This window comes from Primulina huaijiensis, chromosome 11 (genome assembly GCF_012295235.1).
Source record: "Primulina huaijiensis isolate GDHJ02 chromosome 11, ASM1229523v2, whole genome shotgun sequence".
In the NCBI taxonomy this organism is placed as follows: Eukaryota; Viridiplantae; Streptophyta; class Magnoliopsida; order Lamiales; family Gesneriaceae; genus Primulina; species Primulina huaijiensis.
The window spans coordinates 3,519,247-3,539,270 of NC_133316.1; the positions used below are offsets into that span (position 1 = coordinate 3,519,247).

Below are 20,024 nucleotides of genomic sequence, written 5' to 3' on the forward strand. Positions count from 1 at the left end.
TTGTACATGTTATTTTTTTCATATATATATATATATAAGCATCATTAAATAATCATATTCATACTTCATCCAAATACCTGATTAAATAATAAATATATTAGTTGGATGAAATTAATAAAATTATTAATATAAAGTTGATGTTATTTTGTAGGATAAATTGTTTCTAATATTTTGTTATTATTCTATAATGTTTAATCTTTCAATTAAATCAATAAGCTTTTTGGTTGATTCAGAGCCAATGGCATATGATTAGCCGGTAGTTTTCCTTTTACGCCCAATCATTCCGATAAATTATTAATATGAGGATGAAGGCAGACCTTAAAATAATCTTATTCATACTCCACCCGAATATCTGATTAAATAAATAAAATTATTAATATAGAGTTGATGTTATTTTTGTAGGATAACAATATTATAATAAATTATTTCTAATATTTTGTTATTATTATATAATGTTTAATCTTTCAATTAAATCAAGAATCTTTTTGATTGATTCAGAGCCATTGGCATACCTAATTTTGTACTTAATTTTTTTTTTATTGTTCTCAACAATTTAGTAATTATACATGTCTTACTTGAAATAATTCAAATGGAAGAAAATGTAAAAATAAGTGGTAATATTATATTGAGTAGAGTATGAATATCAAATCCACGGACGAGTATAAAAATGATGATAAATTAAATATCCGATTAAGAAGAGACGATGATAAATATAATAAATGAATGTGAAAACTGAATATATAAAATCTTACCCAAACTCGACTTATTTTAATCATCACGTATAATCAATTACATATTTTAGCCATAGTGAACACAATATATGTTTTTATTCTTAGATAACCTCTTCTTCAAATAAATCAATAAATGCAAACTATATATGTATAAAAAATGAAAATGTTTAAAACCCTCCTAATATTCTTAGAACTTCTCTTTGTTTAAGATAGAATTTGTCATCGCTAGTTGTTTCTCTCATTTCTCTCAGAAAACGCTCAACAATGGCGCCGCCTCCTGGACCGTACTCCGGCACCAGCACCCTGGCTTTGGTAACGTCGATGATACCTCACGATCTTTTTCTCCCGTGTACTTGCACCAATATTGCGTATTGTTTATTTTTCTGGATTTTTTTCCCTCAATTTTATCGTCTTGCAGGTGGCTAGGGTTTCCGCTGTTTCATTCGGAATTGTTTACGGAAGCGTGAAACTTAAGATTCTCAAGGTACTATTTGTTTTTTTTTTTTTTTTTTTTTTTTTTGGTTAGCTGGAAAACCAGATTAGGCATATTTTGTTTGCATTTGTTGCTTAGCTTTGATTTGCCCGGATCCTCATTGAGCTGGATTTGGTCGCTTTCAATTTTGATCCGTGCAGTGTCGACTTTGTTTGTTGGCTGGGTGTTTTAGCTTTTGATAAGAATATAGATCTGGCGTGCTACTGTTATTGAAGTAAGATTTGAGGATGGATAAAATGGAAGGAAAGATAAATATTAAGAGCCTGTAGTTAAAGTAGAGGTTTGAGGATCAATAAGGACAAGCTAATGAAGATCAAAACTGAGTAGCAAATTAACTACGCAATTGAAACATCAGATTTGGAAGGATGGTGTCTAAGTATAAATGTGCTTTTCACAATCTGTCATCATGGAAACTGTTTCTTCTTTGTTCTTGGTTTTAATCGTATAGTTTGGTTACGTATTTCAACGAGTTTCGTCTAAGAATTTATATGGTAGTGAGTGTAGGAAATGGATGTCTTATGATTTGCACATTCTGCTGGTTGATTCGATTGCTTTGGTGATTCTGTCAATAGCCTTATCTTAGGTTTGCATGATGATACAACATTTGAAGATGTTTGGAATCACCTAAACGTTGTGAATGTTATCCTGGGAAGCTTACCCAAATATATCACATTCCCATTGATCTTACATTAATAATACATACCAAGTGCTAATTTTGTATTAACTCCAATCAAGACTGATTCTTCTAGGTAGTTTGTGTAGCTTGAGTTGCTAAGTGCTACTGGAACAATCCGGAATTTCCTAACAAAAATTTGATGTTACTCTTTCTAACTTAAAGTTCAGTATGAGTGGGCATTGCTTGTGCTATTTGTATATGCTCCTCAACGCAATTTACATATTGATGTGATGCTTCTTTTTTGTTTTTGCTAGCTACTTTATTGTATAAGAAGACTGACTCTGTACCTCGTACTTATTTTCACCAGGCAAAGGCAAAATCCCGTAAGAAGGCTGAAGCCAAGGAACATCACTGAAGGAGCCACATTCTGTGTTTTAGGCCATCAAAATAATTAGCGAACTTAATAGTGATTGGTGCTGCCATAATCCGTGAGACACCGTCATTTCCGTAGTTTTGTGGAGATTTACTGCATCACCCTGGATATAAATCTCATTGGTTTTGTTATAAATTTTCATCGTACAATAATATGACAATTTGTGAATGGATTATTTACTGAGATTTCACGAAAGAAATGTGCTAATATCAGCTAGCATTGTTTTGAGGTTACATTTGACCGACTCAGACTCAGGAGATGAGTAGCCGAGCCAGCAATGCTGCAACATGAATTCTCATCGTGAGGCACATTCGATTGAGTTCACTCTAGGAGGCTCGGGTTTTCCTCCAGGACGGAATTGCTTGATTCTGTCAAGAAAGATTCAACTTCAAGTCACAAATGCAATATCTGAAGAGATTAACACAATGTGGACAAACAATGATTAACATCAGAAGAAAGAAATAAAGTTTCTTGTGATTTTGACTTGTGGATAGTGCATAAAATATGGAATTTGATACAATTTTGTGCCGTTCATTCATGTAAATAGTGCAATTTTGCAATATAATCCATGTGGAAAAACCAATATTATGAAAAAACCATATCATTTCGACCTTCCTCCATGGGTGGGTTGCAAAATAGTTGGGGTGGTCCAACGGAAACCCATTTTTTCAGCTACATTGTCTTTGAGACCACGTTCAAACATTAGGCGGAAACGATGGAGGCACTCAAGCAGCAATGACAATTAAAACCATTGCATCACACTATAATATTTGCTAGACCAATGCAAATAATAATAATAATAATAATAATAATAATAAGCAGCGAAAATAGTGACGAGTTATGTAACATAAGAGATCAAGAGACCCAAAGATGAGGGCATATTTATTTCTGACAATCTTCTTTCCAAATCAAAGTCGAATTCATAATCACAGTTGTATTATCATTGTGATTGCAAGAGAACTAACCAGTGATGAAGCAAGCTCTCGATCACATTCCAAAGTCGGATGAGTCAGAATCTTGCGCAAAATTACTTTACATAGATGATACCTTCATCGTCAATGTCATCTCCCTCCCACTCAACATCATTGTTGCCTCTATCAGATAGCTCTTCGAAATCATCAGCTTCACCTTCTATTGCTTTTTTCTCATTCTCATCCTTTATCCTATCCAGTATTTCAAGAACCTGAAATTGATTATTTCATGTCATTTACTTATGATTCCTTGTTATTCCAATTCCACCAACTATACCATTTCGGAGAAACATCAAAGAGGAAATAGTAAATATCAGCATAATCATATGGCACATCAAAGACATGCGTTCTTCGCATAAAAAGATAAATATTGGGGTTTAATCTATAACACAATATGGTAGAAAATATTCAGATATTATAATGGAAAAATGGCTTCAACTTATCCACTTAAACCTTCCTATAGTTTAAGAGAAGGAAAAATTGGTAGATATCAACAACTAAAGAATCCGAAAGTAGATGAAAGATATGCATGACTACCTAAGTAGCATAGAAGAATCAAATAAACAACACAGATTCATATCAAATAGATTATAAATCTAACCCTGCTTCCTCGTTCAAGAGACTCATCTTCTATGAAACGAATCTCAGGAGTGAGCCGCAACTTCATACGCTTACTCAACTCACTGCGAACATATTTTGCTTTTGACTTGAGCCCAGCAAGGGAGACTTCTTTTCCTCTTTCATCACCAAAAACAGATACATAAATTTTAACTACCTGCAGATTAGAATCACAAAATATGTTCAAACACATTGTGTTGGTTATTTCCCAGGTTCAAATATGTTTGTTAATTATGCATGGACCGGCTATCCAATATACAACCCAATAAGGTAATTTATTAAATCATAGGTTTCCAAGATATTAAATTAATTGATATGGTACATATTATAAATAAAAATCCACCCAATTAAATCTTTTATCACGGGTCAAAGACTTTAAGTTATATCTATATGTAGAGTTATGATCCCAAGACAGAGAGAATAATTCAGAATACACACATACTCAGAACCATTTTTTTTGCCTGCTCCTTTGGCAAGAACAAGGCAATAGTTTTACCATAATTCACACGCTTGATCAATCAATGAATTAGGTACATGTTTATTGTTATTTTTCTACTACTTTAACATGAATTTCTGGTCTTTCGTGATATATGATTATCAATCACTTGTGTAAGGAATGTTGTGTTCGACAGATACTAAAAGTAATAAGAATATCAGAATATGATGTAAAATAATGAATTTATGTTTTATCAGAATTAAGTATTGTGTCAGATGTTACAACATCTTGGACAACATGCAGCGGAATATTAACTTTTATAACACAAATCGACTTTAAATAAATAGATGGACAAGATTAAATATGCACAAGTATAAATACTTGTGCGGTGCTTTATGGCAAAAATTAATCACTAGAAAACCAAATCGTTTACACAAAAAACATATCACTAGTGACTATGACAAAAATCAATTTTCTCAACACTTTGAGAAAACAAATAGCTTTTTAAACAACCAATAAATTAAAACTTAAACAAGAAAGCAAAACGTGATAAAAAAAACTTGGAGCAACAAAACCCGATTTTCAGCCAACACTTGCACTCGTGTTGTCTGAGATGTCTCCAACATTTATGGCAACACTTGCAACTGCACTCTTCAAAACAGCATGTCCCTTGAAGAAATATTTCTCTGAAATTCCACGAAGTGCACAAGTCCGTGTATGTGTGATCGAGAGAAGAGAACACCACGAAAATCTCCCACTAAAAACTCCCACGAAAATCTCTCCAATAAAAACTCTCCACCACGAAAAACACTCCACGTAATTCCACGAAAAATTCCTTCACANACGAAAATCAACTCACGAAAAACTCCTCACGAAAAAAAAAACTCTTCCACGAAAAACACTCTCACGAAAACTCACACAAAAATCTCCACGAAAAATTCCTCCAAGTAAACTCTTCTCGCCCCCCGATCACCTCACGTTGCTCACCTCTTATTTATAGTCTTCATCTCTCCTAGAGTTTATCTTCCATAAATAAATCTATAAGATATGGTAAACAAGAATTATATTAGAAACAAAATAAACAATACCATATCATGTTAATCATTATCATAAATATTATATTTAGAAAACAAAACTCAATATTCCACATAATCTTATCAAGAAGGAAATTAAATTTAAGTAAGATATTATATCATAATAAAATCTTAATATAATTATCTAGAAAGGCAAAATCATAATTAAATATTAAATATCATATCAACAAGGAAGAATAATATTAGAAAAATTATTTAAGATAAGAAATCATATCAATTAAATAAAGAAAAAATATTTCCCTTCAATCTCCCCCTTTTTGTCTTTCTGGACAAAATCAAATCAAACTCAATTTCTCAATTAAACTCTAGTTAACTCCCCCTTAATATGTGAATTTTTCTCCCCCTGAATAAAAACAAGTTAGTACGGGTGTTGTTAGTTGTGTCGGCAACACATGAGACAACATCTGCAAAATATAATTAACAGTTCATTAAAACAGAATCTCATCAGGGAAAAATAGAAACGTCAGGGAACTAACAGAGCAGAAGATTAAAAGAGAAAGCAAGCAAAACAAAGTTCAAAACAAGGTTCAAAACATAAAATGTATCTGATAGATGATTGAGTTTGAGTCGCATCTTCTCTCCTTTTTTTGTCCAGAATGGACATCTACTTCCATAACCAGTTGATAGTCAAAAACTAAGTTCTCATATGAGATCAGATCAGTTTTGGCCCGTAATCACTTACCAAAAATACTGAGATAATTGCGTCCAAAATCATTTCAAAATAATTTCCAGAATTGAAACCCATATCAATTTAACACCACTAAAACATTAAAAATCACAAAAATTGGATTTCTAGCAAAAGCCAAATTTTCGCCGAATTTTCTCTGTTGGACTATTCATACCTCATGACCCGACAATATTCACAATGTTATGTTTATGCATGACCTATTTATGCGTAATAACACAATGAAACAGAAATGGAAACATGAAGACAAGTATGAGATATATTCACAGATGAAGTGTTTTTACAAATGTTGGCAACATCTTCTCACAACACGCACAATTCCAGAAAAACAATTTTGATTTTTCTTCACACTTGGTGAATTAACAACTTTCTGATTATAGAAGTGGTAGCTCCCACACTAGAAGAACGGTCTTCTTTAGGACTCCTCTAGGTAGCTTTTTCCAATTTCTTCTATTTTGAATTCTGTATTAAATTCAGAAAAGGTAGCTCCCATACTAAAAGCACAGTCTTCATTGGACTCTTTTAGGTAGCTTTTTCCAATCTTTTCTTCTGATACAGAGCATATTCATAATTTATTTTTCTTTTTATTCAATCTTCTCAAGTCACCTTTCGTATGGGTCTTTGTCATGGAGTACATGATTATCCTTCAACTACTTTGTGACTTAATTAGATTATTAATCATGTCCAAGTGTTTTAGTTTAAATAGAACAAGAAATTGTAAGTGCACCAGAAGATTATGCAACATTGTGAAAACACATCATATAACAGTATGCATGCAAATGCAGTATGCCCAAGTCCTAAAAATGCACATGCATGTTAGGTGTTGTCCGAGATGTTGTAACATCTGAGACAACATCTATGAATGTTCAGATTGCACACATGCTAAGAGATTTCCTAAGGTTGAAGAATCTCTCAAAGTCTAATGCTTTAGTGAATATGTCTGCCAATTGGTTATTTGTACTAACAAATTCAATTCGAATCAATCCTTTTTTTACTAAATCTCGAATAAAGTGGTGTCTAATTTCAATGTGTTTGGTTCGAGAGTGTTGTACTGGATTTTTTGAAATATTAATTGCACTAGAATTATCAGAGTACACAAATAAGGTTTCACTCTTAAGTCCATAATCTTCTATCATTTGATTCATCCACAAAAGTTGAGAGCAGAAACTTCCAGCTGCCACATATTCAGATTCAGCAGTTGAAAGTGACACACAATTTTGTTTCCTACTATGCCACGAGATCAAATTATTGCCAAGATAAAAACAACCTCCAGATGTACTCTTTCTATCATCTAAATCACCAGCCCAATCAGCATCAGAGAACCCTACTAAATTTTAGTTGGTTTCGTGTGTATACCACAATCCTAAGTCAATGGTTCCGGCTATGTATCGTAAGATACGTTTTACGGTTTTTAAATGAGAAATCTTAGGATTAGATTGGTATCTAGCACACAAACAAACACTAAACATTAAGTCAGGGCGGCTAGCAGTCAAGTAAAGGAGGCTTCCTATGATGCTGCGGTATAAAGTGTTGTCAACATTTTCGGCAACATCATATTTGCATAATTTTTCCCTCGAGCCTATAGGAGTTCTCATGTGTTTTGTGTTCTCATTTGCAAATGTCTTAATCAAATTTTTAGCATACTTACTTTGACACAAAAAGATACCATCATGCATTTGTTTAATTTGCAAGCCAAAAAAATAACTCAACTCACCAACCATGCTCATTTCAAAGGTAGAAGACATACACTCAACAAAATTATCAGCATGCTTCTGAGATGACGAACCAAAGAGTATATCATCAACATAAACTTGACAAATAAGAATCTCACCTTTGGATTTCTGAATAAAAAGAATTTTGTCTATCTCACCTCGTTTGAAGCCAATTTCAAGTAGATATTCTGTTAATCTTCCATACCATGCACGTGGTGCTTGCTTCAAACCATAAAGTGCCTTCTTTAATTTGTAAACATGATCCAAATGGTGTGGATCTTCAAAACCCTTAGATTGTCTAACATACACTTCTTCACTCAAAATTCCATTTAAAAAAGCACTTTTAACATCCATTTGAAAAAGTTTGATTTTCATGTAGCATGCAATGGCTAGCAATAGTCTGACTGACTCAATACGGGCAACAGGAGCAAAGATCTCATCAAAATCAACCCCCTCAACCTGTGTGTACCCTTGAGCAACCAACCTTGCTTTGTTTCGAAAGATGTTTCCCGACTCATCAGTCTTATTTTTGAAAATCCATTATGTACCGATTATATTACCATGGTCAGGAGGTGAAACCAAAGTCCAAACATCATTTCGAACAAATTGCTCAAGCTCATCATGCATAGTATTAATCCAAAATTCATCTTTCAAAGCTTCATCAACATTTTTGGGTTTGAAATTAGATATAAAACATGAAAATCTAACATGTGAGTATGTAGAGCTCATGCATTTAAGTCCAGCCATCTTTCGGTAATCCACTTTTTTTTTCTTTCGAGTTTGGACATTTTCGTGCATATTTCCAATTATTTGAGATTATGGATGGTCTTTCTGAATTTTACTTGGAATATTATGTCCATCATCTACTGCATTATCATCAATGTGTGTTTCTTTCTCAGATTCAGTGACTTCAGTGTCACGTGTTGTGCTAGGTGTTGCAACATCTGGGGCAACACCTGCATTTTCCAGTATGATTGGAATTTCCAGTAGGTCTTCAACGTCATCTTAAGCAGTTTTCTTCCTGAGATCTGCACAATCATCTAAAACAACATTAATGAATTCCATAATAGTCCTAGTTCTTAAATTAAACATGCAATAAGCTCGACTATTAGTGGCATATCCCAAAAACAAACACTTATCACTTTTTGAGTCAAATTTTGCAAGTTGATCCATGTCATTCAAAGCGTAACAAACACAACCGAAAACATGAAAATATTTAAGATTGGGCTTCTTTCCCATGATTATTTCATAAGAAGTCATGGTTGAACCACTTCTCAAAAACACCCTATTTGAAATATGACAAGCTGTATTAAGGGCTTCTGCCCAAAAACGCTTTGAAATATTCTTTAAGGCTAGCATCACCTTTGTCATTTCTTGCAAAGTCCTGTTCTTACGTTCGGCAATGTCATTTTGTTGTGGGATTTTTGGTGCTGAAAATTCATGTGAAATCCCTTTCCTGTCACAAAATGATGAGAATGAAGAATTTTCAAATTTCTTTCAATGGTCAGTCCTGATCCTTCTCACCTTTAAATTATGGAAGTTTGTGATTCTTGTGACCAATTTTTTAAACACACCGAAGGTGTCTGACTTTTCCCTAATAAAGCTTATCCAAGAAAACCGTGAAAAGTCATCGACACATACAAAAGAATATTTCTTACCTCCAAAGCTTTCCACTTCCATAGGACCCATAAGGTCCATGTGTAGCAATTCGAGACAGCGTGTTGTCCCAAAGTAGGGCAACATCTGGTGTGACACGCGAGTTTGCTTACCCTTTTGACAATCGCCACAAACATATGGTATACCAAATGAAAGATTAGGCATACCTCGTACTGCATCGTACTTACTCAAATTTTTCAAGGTTTTGAAATTTGCATGACCGAGTTTTTGATGCCAAAGGTCGAGTTCAGTAATTTGTGCATGTTTGCATGAAAGTTCTTCACCTATTTGATAGCAATTATCCGAAGACCTTATACCTGTCATAATGCACATGTTAGTTTCATCAAAAACTTCACAAGTATATTTATTAAATTTGACAAGCAAATTATCATCACACAATTGGCTTATGCTTATCAAATTTGAATTTAATCCTTCAACATGAAGCACATTGTGGAGCTTTGGTAGTCCTTCAACATTTAATGTTCACTTTCCAACAATCTTTCCTTTAGCTCCCCCTCCATATGTTACTCTTCCACATTTTTGATCAACATAATCAGTGAGATGTTCTCGTGATCCTGTCATATGGCGTGCGCTTCCACTATCAAAGTACCAATGACCTGCAGTGTCAGTTTTCAATGAAGTATAGACAACATTACATTGAGTTTTTACCTTTGGTACCCAAATTTGTCTTACTGTAGGTCGATGGTTGGAGGTGTTGCGGGAAATGTTGGACAACATTCGGGGCAACATCCGACTCGACTTTCGATTCATGCAGTCATCCCTGAGTTTAAAACAGTAGGGCCTGATATGTCCAGGCTTAAAACAGTAATGACATACATACATGCGTTTTCTTTTCTTAGGAATAGGTGTAGCAGGTTGTCTTTTCGGTGGAGAGCTTTTGATTGGTGACTTGGATTGTGGTTGTGGAGATGTATCAGCCTTTTGTTTCACAAAAACAGTCGACTTGGAAGATTCACCAATTTCAAACACACTGTCTTTGAAACCTAACCCTTTCTTGTCATCTCTTCCCATCAAAAGTATGGATTCAAACTTGGATGTGCTCGAATTGAACTTGGACAAAGTCTCAGTTGCCTTTTGAAGCTCATCCTTGGTCTTGCCGAGTTCCAAATCCTTTTTGCTCAGGATTACTTCAAGTTTGGCAACTACAGCTTTTAGTTCGGTGTTCTCCTTCATGAGCGTTGAGTTAAGCTTGTTTCTTTTGGTCCAATCGGCATACAGTTCCTCATAAAGCTTTTGTACACTCTCAAGAGTGATTTCTTCAACATCAGCTTCCAACTCATCATCTACACTCGAATTTCCAGAAGATGTAGATTTTAAACAAAATGATTTTAAACACGTGTTGCGCCCAAGCGTGGCAACACCTAGGGCAACACCTAAAGGGTTCACTTGTAGCCATCGTTTTTTGGTCAACAGTGCAGTCAAGGAGGTGTCCATTTAAATATTTCTGTCAAACAAAACAAAAACCAGAATCAGCACTTAGTATATCAAGATTAGGCTCTGATACCACTTTTAAGGAATGTTGTGTTTGACAGATACTAAAAGTAATAAGAATATAAAAATAGGATGTAAAATAATGAATTTGTGTTTTTATCATAATTAAGTGTTGTGCCAGATGTTACAACATCTCGGACAACATGCAGCGGATTATTAACTTTTATAACACAAATCGACTTTAAATAAATAGATGGACAAGATTAAATAAGCACAAGTATAAATACTTGTGCGGTCGATGTGCCTGTGAGCCATGCTAATACACCGAAGAAGATTGACGGCTTAAATTTCATGAGGTGGCAATAGAATATGTTCTTCTATCTAACCGTCTTGAATCTAGCCAGGTTTCTCACCGAGGATGCTCCCAAACCAGCTGAGGTTGACAGAGATGTGCAGACTGCTAGTGTTATTGATGCATGTCACCACTCATATTTCTTGTGTAGAAAATGAATGGTTTGGTTGATTCGCTCTACAATGTGTTTTGCGAAATGAAAATAGCTATAGAGCTATAGGAATCCCTTGACACAAAGTATAAAACCGAGGATGCCGGGGCCAAGAAATTTCTTGTAGGCCGCTTTCTGGATTTTAAAATAGTGGATTCAAAGCCGGTTATCGGCTAAGTTCAAGAACTCCAAGTGATTTTTCACGAGATGCACTGAGAGGGGATGACTTTGAGCGAATCATTCCAAGTGGCTGCTATTGTTGAGAAGCTACCACCAGCTTGGAAAGATTTCAAAAATTATTTGAAGTATAAGCGCAAGGAGATGAATGTTGAAGAGCTCATTGTTTGACTTCGCATTGAGGAAGACAACAAGAGTTCTGAAAGACGATTGTTTTCTCCAGTTTCTGCCAAGGCAAATGTTGTCGAGCATGGCCAAAGCTCGAAAAGGATAAATTTTCTCCTTCCAACAAAAAGAAATAGTGAACCACTTGATCTAATTCACAGTGATATATGTGATTTAAAAGGTGCGCAAACACGTGATGGAAATAAATACTTCATTATTTTTGTTGACGATAGCACAAAATTTTGTTATGTGTATCTTCTTAAAAGTAAAGATGAAACAATTGAAAAATTTGTCCACTATAAAAGTGAAGTTGAAAATCAACTTAACAAGAAAATTAATGTGCTAAGAAGTGATCGTGGAAGTGAATATGAATCACCAATTGCTGAGTTTTGTGCTAACACGGTATCAAACATAAAAGAACTGCACCTTATTCTCCTCAGCAAAATGACATTGTAGAGAGAAAAAATCGCACCTTGAAAGAAATGATGAATGCGTTGTTATTAAGTTCTGGTTTACCACAAAACAAGTGGGGGAAGCTGTTCTAACAGCAAATTACTTTTAAATAAGGTGCCCCGAAAGAAGTAAGATAAAAGTCCATACGAGTTATGGAAAGGTAAAAGTCCTTCCTACCAATACTTGCGAGTGTGGGGGTGTCTTGCCAAGGTAGCAGTACCCACTCCAAAGAAAGTAAAGATAGGACCAAAAACTGTTGATTGCATTTTCATTGGATATGCTCAAAACAGTAGCGCGTATCGTTTTCTTGTGCATGAATCTCAAATATCTGATATTCACAAGAATATGATAATGGAATCAAGAAATGCTTCGTTCTTTGAACACATGTTTTCATACAAATCTAAGAAAAAACCAAGTTCATCCAAAAGATTATATGAGACAATTGAAAAAGAACAAGGGCTTAACCAAGATATTGAACCTAGACGTAGCAAGAGAGCTAGGATTGAGAAATCCTTTGGTCCGGATTTCATCACTCTGATGATGGAAAGTAAACCTCAAAGCTTCAAGGAAGCAATGATTTCATCTGAGGGGCCTCTATAGAAAGAGGCTATCAATTCCAAAATTGAATCCATTTTACAAAACCATACGTGGGAATCAATAAATCTTCCTCCGAGAAGCAAACCACTAGGTTGTAAATGGGTTTTCAAAAGGAAAATGAAATCAGATGGGACCATAGATAAGTATAAAGCCAGATTGGTAATCAAATATTACCATCAACGTGAAGTGCTTGATTACTTTGACACATATTCTCTTGTATCGAGAATAACCTCTATTCGTGTGATACTCGCAATTGCCGCCTTGCGTAATCTTGAAGTACACCAAATGGACGTAAAGGTAGTTTTTCTAAATGGAGATTTAGAAAAGGAAATTTTCATGGAACAATCTGAAGGATTTTCTGCGACTGAGCAAGAAAATAAAGTTTGTAAACTGGTGAAGTCTCTATATTGCTTAAAACAAGCACCAAAGCAATGGCACGAAAAATTTGATAAAGCAATGATGGAAAGTGGATTTAAATTCAATGAATGTGACAAATGTGTATACATAAAAAAAAAACACTGAAAATGGATATGTCATTTTATGTCTTTACGTAGATGACATACTTATCATTGGTATTAATGATAAGATGATCAAATCTGCCAAGAAGTTATTGAACTCAATATTTGACATGAAAGATTTGGGCTTAGCCGATGTAATCCTTGGAATTCAAATTCATAGAACATCATAAGGGCTAGTTCTAAGTCAGTCACATTTTGTTGACAAAATACTTGAGAAATTCAATAATGATGCCTCTGCATTGGCTAGAACTCCGATAGATACCAGTCAACATCTATCAAAGAATCAAGGTGAGAGTATGTCGAGTCATTGGAAGTCTGATGTACTTAATGAGTTGTACAAGACTAGACATAGCTTATGCAGTAAGCAAATTGAGTAGATTCACGAGTAATCCAGGAGCTGAACATTGGAAAGCAATTATCAGATTGCTAATATACTTAAGGTACACTCGTGATCATGTGCTGCACTATACCAGATATCATGCTGTTATTGAAGGATACAGTGATGCAAATTGGATATCTCATATGAAAGACTCAAAATCTACAAGTGGATTTGTATTCACATTAGGAGGTGCAACAATTGCGTGGAAATCTTCTAAACAAACTGTAATAGCCAGATCCACGATGGAATTTGAGTTTATAGCTCTTAACAAGTGTGCTGAAGAGGCTGAATGGCTGCATCACTTCTTAGAAGATGTTCCAGGATGAGAAAAACCAGTGCCGGCTATATGCATACATTGTGATAGCCAATCTTCGATTGGAAGGGCACAAAATAAAATGTATAATGGTAAGTCTAGGCATATACGTTGTAGACATAATATCATTAGACAACTACTCTCAACTAGAGTTATCTCTGTTGACTATGTAAAGTCAAAGGATAATATAGCGGATCCGCTAACCAAGGGATTAAACAGAGAGTTAGTTGCGAAAATGTCAAGGGGAATGGGGCTCAAGCCTATAGAATAAATTGGTGTGAAGGAAAATTCAATCTACGCTGACTGGAGATCCCAAGAACTAGGTTCAATGGGACAACCTAATCGCACTAATTTGGTATATCACTGTGGGGGTTATCCCTAGCCCATTCCTATTATGAAACAGTGAATTTTGAGGATAAGCTTATGGCTTTTAATGATTCTGATGAGAAGAATATAGAATCACCTATGCGAGAGAGAATTGGGGCCGCTTCGAAGGAATTTTAAGGCTCAATTCTAGACCCTCTCGAAGAACTAGGCGTGTGTTCATGGCCAAAACGAACACAATCATGAGAACTGAATAGTATCAGGGAGAGTCTTGTGTGAAGTATATCTTAATTTACATAAACACCAGAACAGTTCAAGGACATCATGTCTACTGGTCAGCTAGTAAAGCAAATATATTTCATAAGGGAAGGTTCAAAGGGTAGCACCTACCTATCCTATGCAGGATTCAACTGTAGAACTTTGTCACCAATATTTGTATCAATTTTCATTCATGTGGGGAATTGTTGGAAATTTGAATCAAATTTAGAGTTTGAATAAAAATTATGTCTCATGAATGTGGGAGTGTCTTTTGGCTCTCCATATTCTTGAGTTAATTGTGGCTCATAATTATAGAAATGTCTTTTGACTTTCCACATTTTTCCACATTCTTGAGTTAATTGAAGATTTTTGGCTCTTCATATTCTTGAGTTAATGGGAAGATTAATTGTGTTAATTAATCTTGCATGACTCTTGGTGTGCATTTTGGGGCTTATAAATAGTGTGTTCATTTCCTCATTTAATATACATGAAAATATTATATCTTTCAAGCATTCTCTTGCATTTCATATTGTTAGCTTTCAATTTGGCCTCCGTTAAATTTCGGTGATAAAGTAAAGGTACATTTTCAGTTCGTCGTAGTAGTGCCTCATGCTAAGTCACTGCTGGTTGTTCCGTTGTATCTTAGGAAACAGACGTCCAAGAAGATCCTCGAAGCACATACACGAGGGGACGAATCTGTTTTAAGGACATTGTACTTCGTACAGGCCTCGGTTTGGTTTACTTTAATCTTTGCTCTACTATGTTTTCTTCACCATTTATTTCACTGATTTTTACGAAAGTTTACTGTACTTTATCGTTCAATATATTGTGCAACACATACTGCAAAACCTTATCGGTAAGCAACATATCGGATAGCTCCCTCATTATCTGCTTTGCCACAATTCTCACTCTTCTAGGGTGGGCCATACACCTGATTGTTCTGACTCCTACACCGCCGCCAGTGGTGGTACTTATCCCGCGCGGCGATGTCTTCAGCAGGGAAAAGGAAGAAATACGGCACAACTACGACGATGAGTTTGCGATTGAACATGGCGGAGCTACCGACGAGCGGTGGATTTGAAGATGTGTCATCACAGGATCTGCACTTCCTCGGTTCTCGGATTATGTTCCTCTTCGGAGGGTATTTTGGGGACTGGAAAACAAATCATCACATATTGCTGTTGTTGGGCTTATATGGGCCATGGCCCAAGAGATCGCTACAAATCCAGTTACTGTTGCCCAATTCTATAACGGCAGACTGCAATTCCACTTCTCTTACGTTTCTCCTAAAAAAAATCTTTTATATATTTCTTCTTATTATTACCGCCCAAAATTGAAATTTCTTATAACGAATATTAAAACTAATAAAAAATAGCTTATAAACTCAATAAAATTATATTACTCAATAAACATGTTTTTTCAAATGATACATTTCTTGATTTTATAACATGTAAATTCGAGTCTTAGTAAAATAAATATGGGCCTATAGTTGACATAGGTTTAAATTTGAATAAGATTTGGAATATCGAGCTATAGCTTAATAGACATAGTTTCATAATTCAAAATTTATTTTGTTAGAGATGGGATAAATTCTAAGTACTAGAGGGAATTTTATGTGTATAATGTAGTACATAAATATTATGGAATTTAGACTTGAGAATACCAAAAGTGGTGGAAGTCACAGATATATCGAAAAAAAACCGATTTGATACAATACTTATTCCAACACGTCTATACTATTATATAAAGAATATGTCACCTAAAGGACACCATCTTTTGTTTCCAAAATTATCCTTACACCAACATTTTTTTCTCAAAATTGCAACAACTTATTTTCAATATTACTCATCTCAAATTGCATTATGACATCTACCAAGTTCTATCAATCATTATTAAATTAAACATTTAATAAAATAACACAAATCTTATATAAATTACGATTATAATTTTATATTTATTAATATAACTAAAATACCAGTTACCTAGTCCTAGAGGCTAGGCACCTTTTTGTATATTTTCTCCAGAAAATTAATATCAACTCTTGACAATGATTCGAGGTAAGAGATTTGAGGCTCTTAATTATGTCACCATTAACGTCATGTTGAAATAAAAATAGTGATTAATCAGGATACCACTTATAAGAAATTAACAAGTGTCGATTGGTAACTAAATCGAAACTTTATTTTTTTAAAAATAAAAATAAAAATAAAAAATAATTTGAGTGAGTTATAATTAGAAAGTGTTAATTTTGTTATTTCTAGTAGTACCAGACTTTGGGACAACCCATGTGGTCTAAATAATTAAAAAGATTAATTAAAGATAATGCCAATTACTGTGAAATTAACAAGTGATGTGGAGAAAAAGATAAGGGGATGAAAAACTACGTACATGGCGGTGTTAAATCTAATTGTCAATTAGTGTATTATTTGCCTATATTGATAGAATTGAAGGATCACGTCAACTAAGGAAATAGTCGGATACATTAGATCATGTCAACGAAGAATAATTATGTTCGATAATTTTAGACTATGAAAATTGCATGTAGAAATCAGGTTATATGTGAGGAATCAAAATTGATCAGTCAAACTGATGTCCAAAATTATTTTAATACATTGTGGGTTTGATCACCCACTAACTTTAATTTTTTACATAAGCTTGCTTACATGGTGATGAGTTTTTCAAACTTGGAATTTTTTTTTAATTAATTAATTTTAGATTATTGTTAATAGGCAAAAATAGACCGCGTCATGTTGCGAATATGTCAATAAAAAATAAATTAACATGGACGAATAATTTTTGTATCTTTGAAAACGGAACTTTTTTATTAATAAATACTAAATATCAATGCGGACTGGATTCTTCGTTTAGATTGAAATATTCTAAATGGTTAATTGTTAATTAATCATTCTAGATCTCTCTAAAATATTCCATGAGAACCTTACACTTAGTAGTCACCACAACTAACATTATTATTTAATTATTACTTCTAAAATTATTAAATAAATAATTATGAACTCGTTATAAGTCCGATCGATGATCAGACAGTGTCGATGTGACGAGAATACAAATCTCGCTCATATAATGAAAATTGAAAGTTTCGAATATCAAAATTTCTACTGATCCATTTTAACAGCTGGCAGTTTTGAAACTCATTCACCAAACAGACAGTTCCACTCTACTCACTTAATTAGCAGTTAAGCTAACTTTCTCAACTTCCATTATATGAAATCCACTTATAAATTTCTTTATAAGTAATCTGTTTGATCTCCATCAAACTACAGTCGTCAAATTCAATTCCTTGAATTTGATTATCTCAACGGAAATACAAAATTCAATACTTGTGTGACACTCAGTGGTTCAAGGATACAGCTAGCTATGGATTCACAACCTCGTGTGATTCAGAATGAAATTATCTTATTCGAGCTTACCCTAAATAGCCTCATTCTTTTTATCAACCCCTTTATCAAGAATATCATAACTGAAATCTGATTACACCCATCCGATCATGGCAAGAGCGTCTAGTAGCATCGTCCAATGATCCCCGAGGTATCACTGATAGTGCCTGCAAGAACCTTAAGTTATAGTTAGTGTAGAGTACAGTCCCTTCAACTCATATATCTCCGATTGAATCTACAATCATTGGTATGTCGAGAGTTGCAAATGAATTCGAAAACTATGTGATATATCTTTGAGTAATAATAGTGACATGGTATATGCAATTGAGTAATCGCCTTTCGAAAATGCACATATTGTACATGTCTTACAGTGGCCAAAAGATTCCTTGCACTATTAATTTATCAGATCACATAGGATATCTTCACCCGTAGACAAATAGTGAATTCCCGACTACAATGCATTGGCTCTTACGTATTTCTAAACTACACCCAACCTCGTCACATACATGGAAGCCTCAATGGAGTCGGTAAATGAGTCAAAGTGCAGTTCTAGTACGTAGAGCCTCCATGTTGTCTAGAGTCAAATGAGTAATGTTGTACAACCATAACTCCAAACTTTTCCACTCGATAAGTGATAACCACTTGAAAAGTCCAATGGAAGATTGTTCAGTGCATCATCAAATGATCACTCATCTGTATGAACAGACATCTCGATGTCCTTACCAATGAAACATGACGTTTACATCACATATAATAGTCTCAAGCTTAAGCGACATTTATCCTTATTTGAGGCGGTCAATTCGACTGAGAATCTGTTTTGAATATACGTTACTCTTTCTAATGAGTTTCATAATCTTACGTTGCGAAGCAGACCTCATGATACCTATTGTATATTCAAAGATTTCATCTATATAGCTTGCATGTGTATATACATGAGTTAATTGTCATAATTGGATAGAACCGTAAAATATTATTAAAATAATTATTATTTTTACATGAGAATTAATAAACTCAAGTCACAAATGGACTGTCAGAACACCTATTATAGCACTTGGTAGTTGATTAGGCACAACTTGGTCCTGATGTACTTGTATAGCAAGCTCAGGGCCATTTTCGTCATCGGGGAGATATTATTATTCATAGCCTTGTGTGTGTGTGTGTGTATATATACAGACCTTATGGCGGCTCGAATTCTAACAAAACCCTTTTTCTTCGGTGGACGTACGTCCTCACTCGCTAAATAACAAGCACGCACAGCTTCCATCACTCTCAATGGCAAAATATGCTAAACTTGGGCACATTGTCCGAATCAGTCAGATACTGCGTGCATGGAGGAAAAAGGCGACGTTCCTGTCCGATGTGCCATCGGGCCATGTGGTTATGTGCGTGGGGAGCAACTGCAGGAGGTTCGTCGTTCGCACGGCGTACCTAAACCACCCCATCTTCAGGCAGTTGTTGAGTGAGGCGGAGGAAGAGTACGGCTTCTGTTATCAGTCGGGGCCGCTGGCTATTCCTTGCGACGAGTTGGTCTTCGAGGAAATACTCCGGTTCATGTCCCGATCCGAGTCCGGCTTGAAGAGAAGCTGCCGTTGGAGCATGATCAGGAACCAGTATTTTGGTTTCTTACGTGAATCTCAATCGTTGATTTATGCTTATTTGTACAATATTTGATGGGCTAGCTATGCTTTGCCTTTTTTAGATCGACTCTTTCTTTCAGGCTCGATTCATCCGGGTTTGTTTCGATACAACGGAGCCACTCAGCCAAGGCCTGCTGCAGGCTAGCTTTAGTCTGTTAGTCACGTGGTCTCGATTGGGTCCCTAAACAATAACTTCTCTTCTTCATAATTTTAGTCTCTTTTTCCTAGTCGGAGTGCTAATTCGGCTTCCAATATTGCTCAAGTACTATTTGACGTCACGACAATACTCTTACAAAGAAGAACTAAAATTGCAAAATAAAATAAAATAAAATTATTGCACCAAATCTGAAATTTCATTAATTATATTACCAAAATAAAATTTAGGTCAACTTACATAGCTGATTTCGC

At 34.8% G+C, this 20,024-nt stretch overlaps 1 protein-coding gene and 2 long non-coding RNA genes across 3 annotated transcripts; 2 read left to right on the top strand and 1 right to left on the bottom strand.

Moving 5' to 3' along the window:
- Window positions 1-872: 872 nt before the first annotated feature.
- LOC140988758 (uncharacterized) lies at window positions 873-2,506 on the top strand. Its single transcript, XR_012177355.1, has 3 exons — window positions 873-1,043; window positions 1,150-1,215; window positions 2,208-2,506. It is a non-coding gene; the product is annotated as an uncharacterized lncRNA (long non-coding RNA).
- Window positions 2,507-2,573: 67 nt separating this feature from the next.
- On the bottom strand, window positions 2,574-4,051 carry LOC140988759 (uncharacterized). Its single transcript, XR_012177356.1, has 3 exons — window positions 3,846-4,051; window positions 3,239-3,456; window positions 2,574-2,641 (listed from the first exon to the last, which is right to left on the bottom strand). It is a non-coding gene; the product is annotated as an uncharacterized lncRNA (long non-coding RNA).
- Window positions 4,052-19,251: 15,200 nt separating this feature from the next.
- Window positions 19,252-19,761, top strand: LOC140987783 (auxin-induced protein X15-like). Its single transcript, XM_073456440.1, has 2 exons — window positions 19,252-19,597; window positions 19,697-19,761. The coding sequence occupies exons 1-2, from the start codon at window positions 19,252-19,254 to the stop codon at window positions 19,759-19,761; spliced, it is 411 nt and encodes a 136-aa protein (XP_073312541.1).
- The last annotated feature ends 263 nt before the right edge of the window (window positions 19,762-20,024 follow it).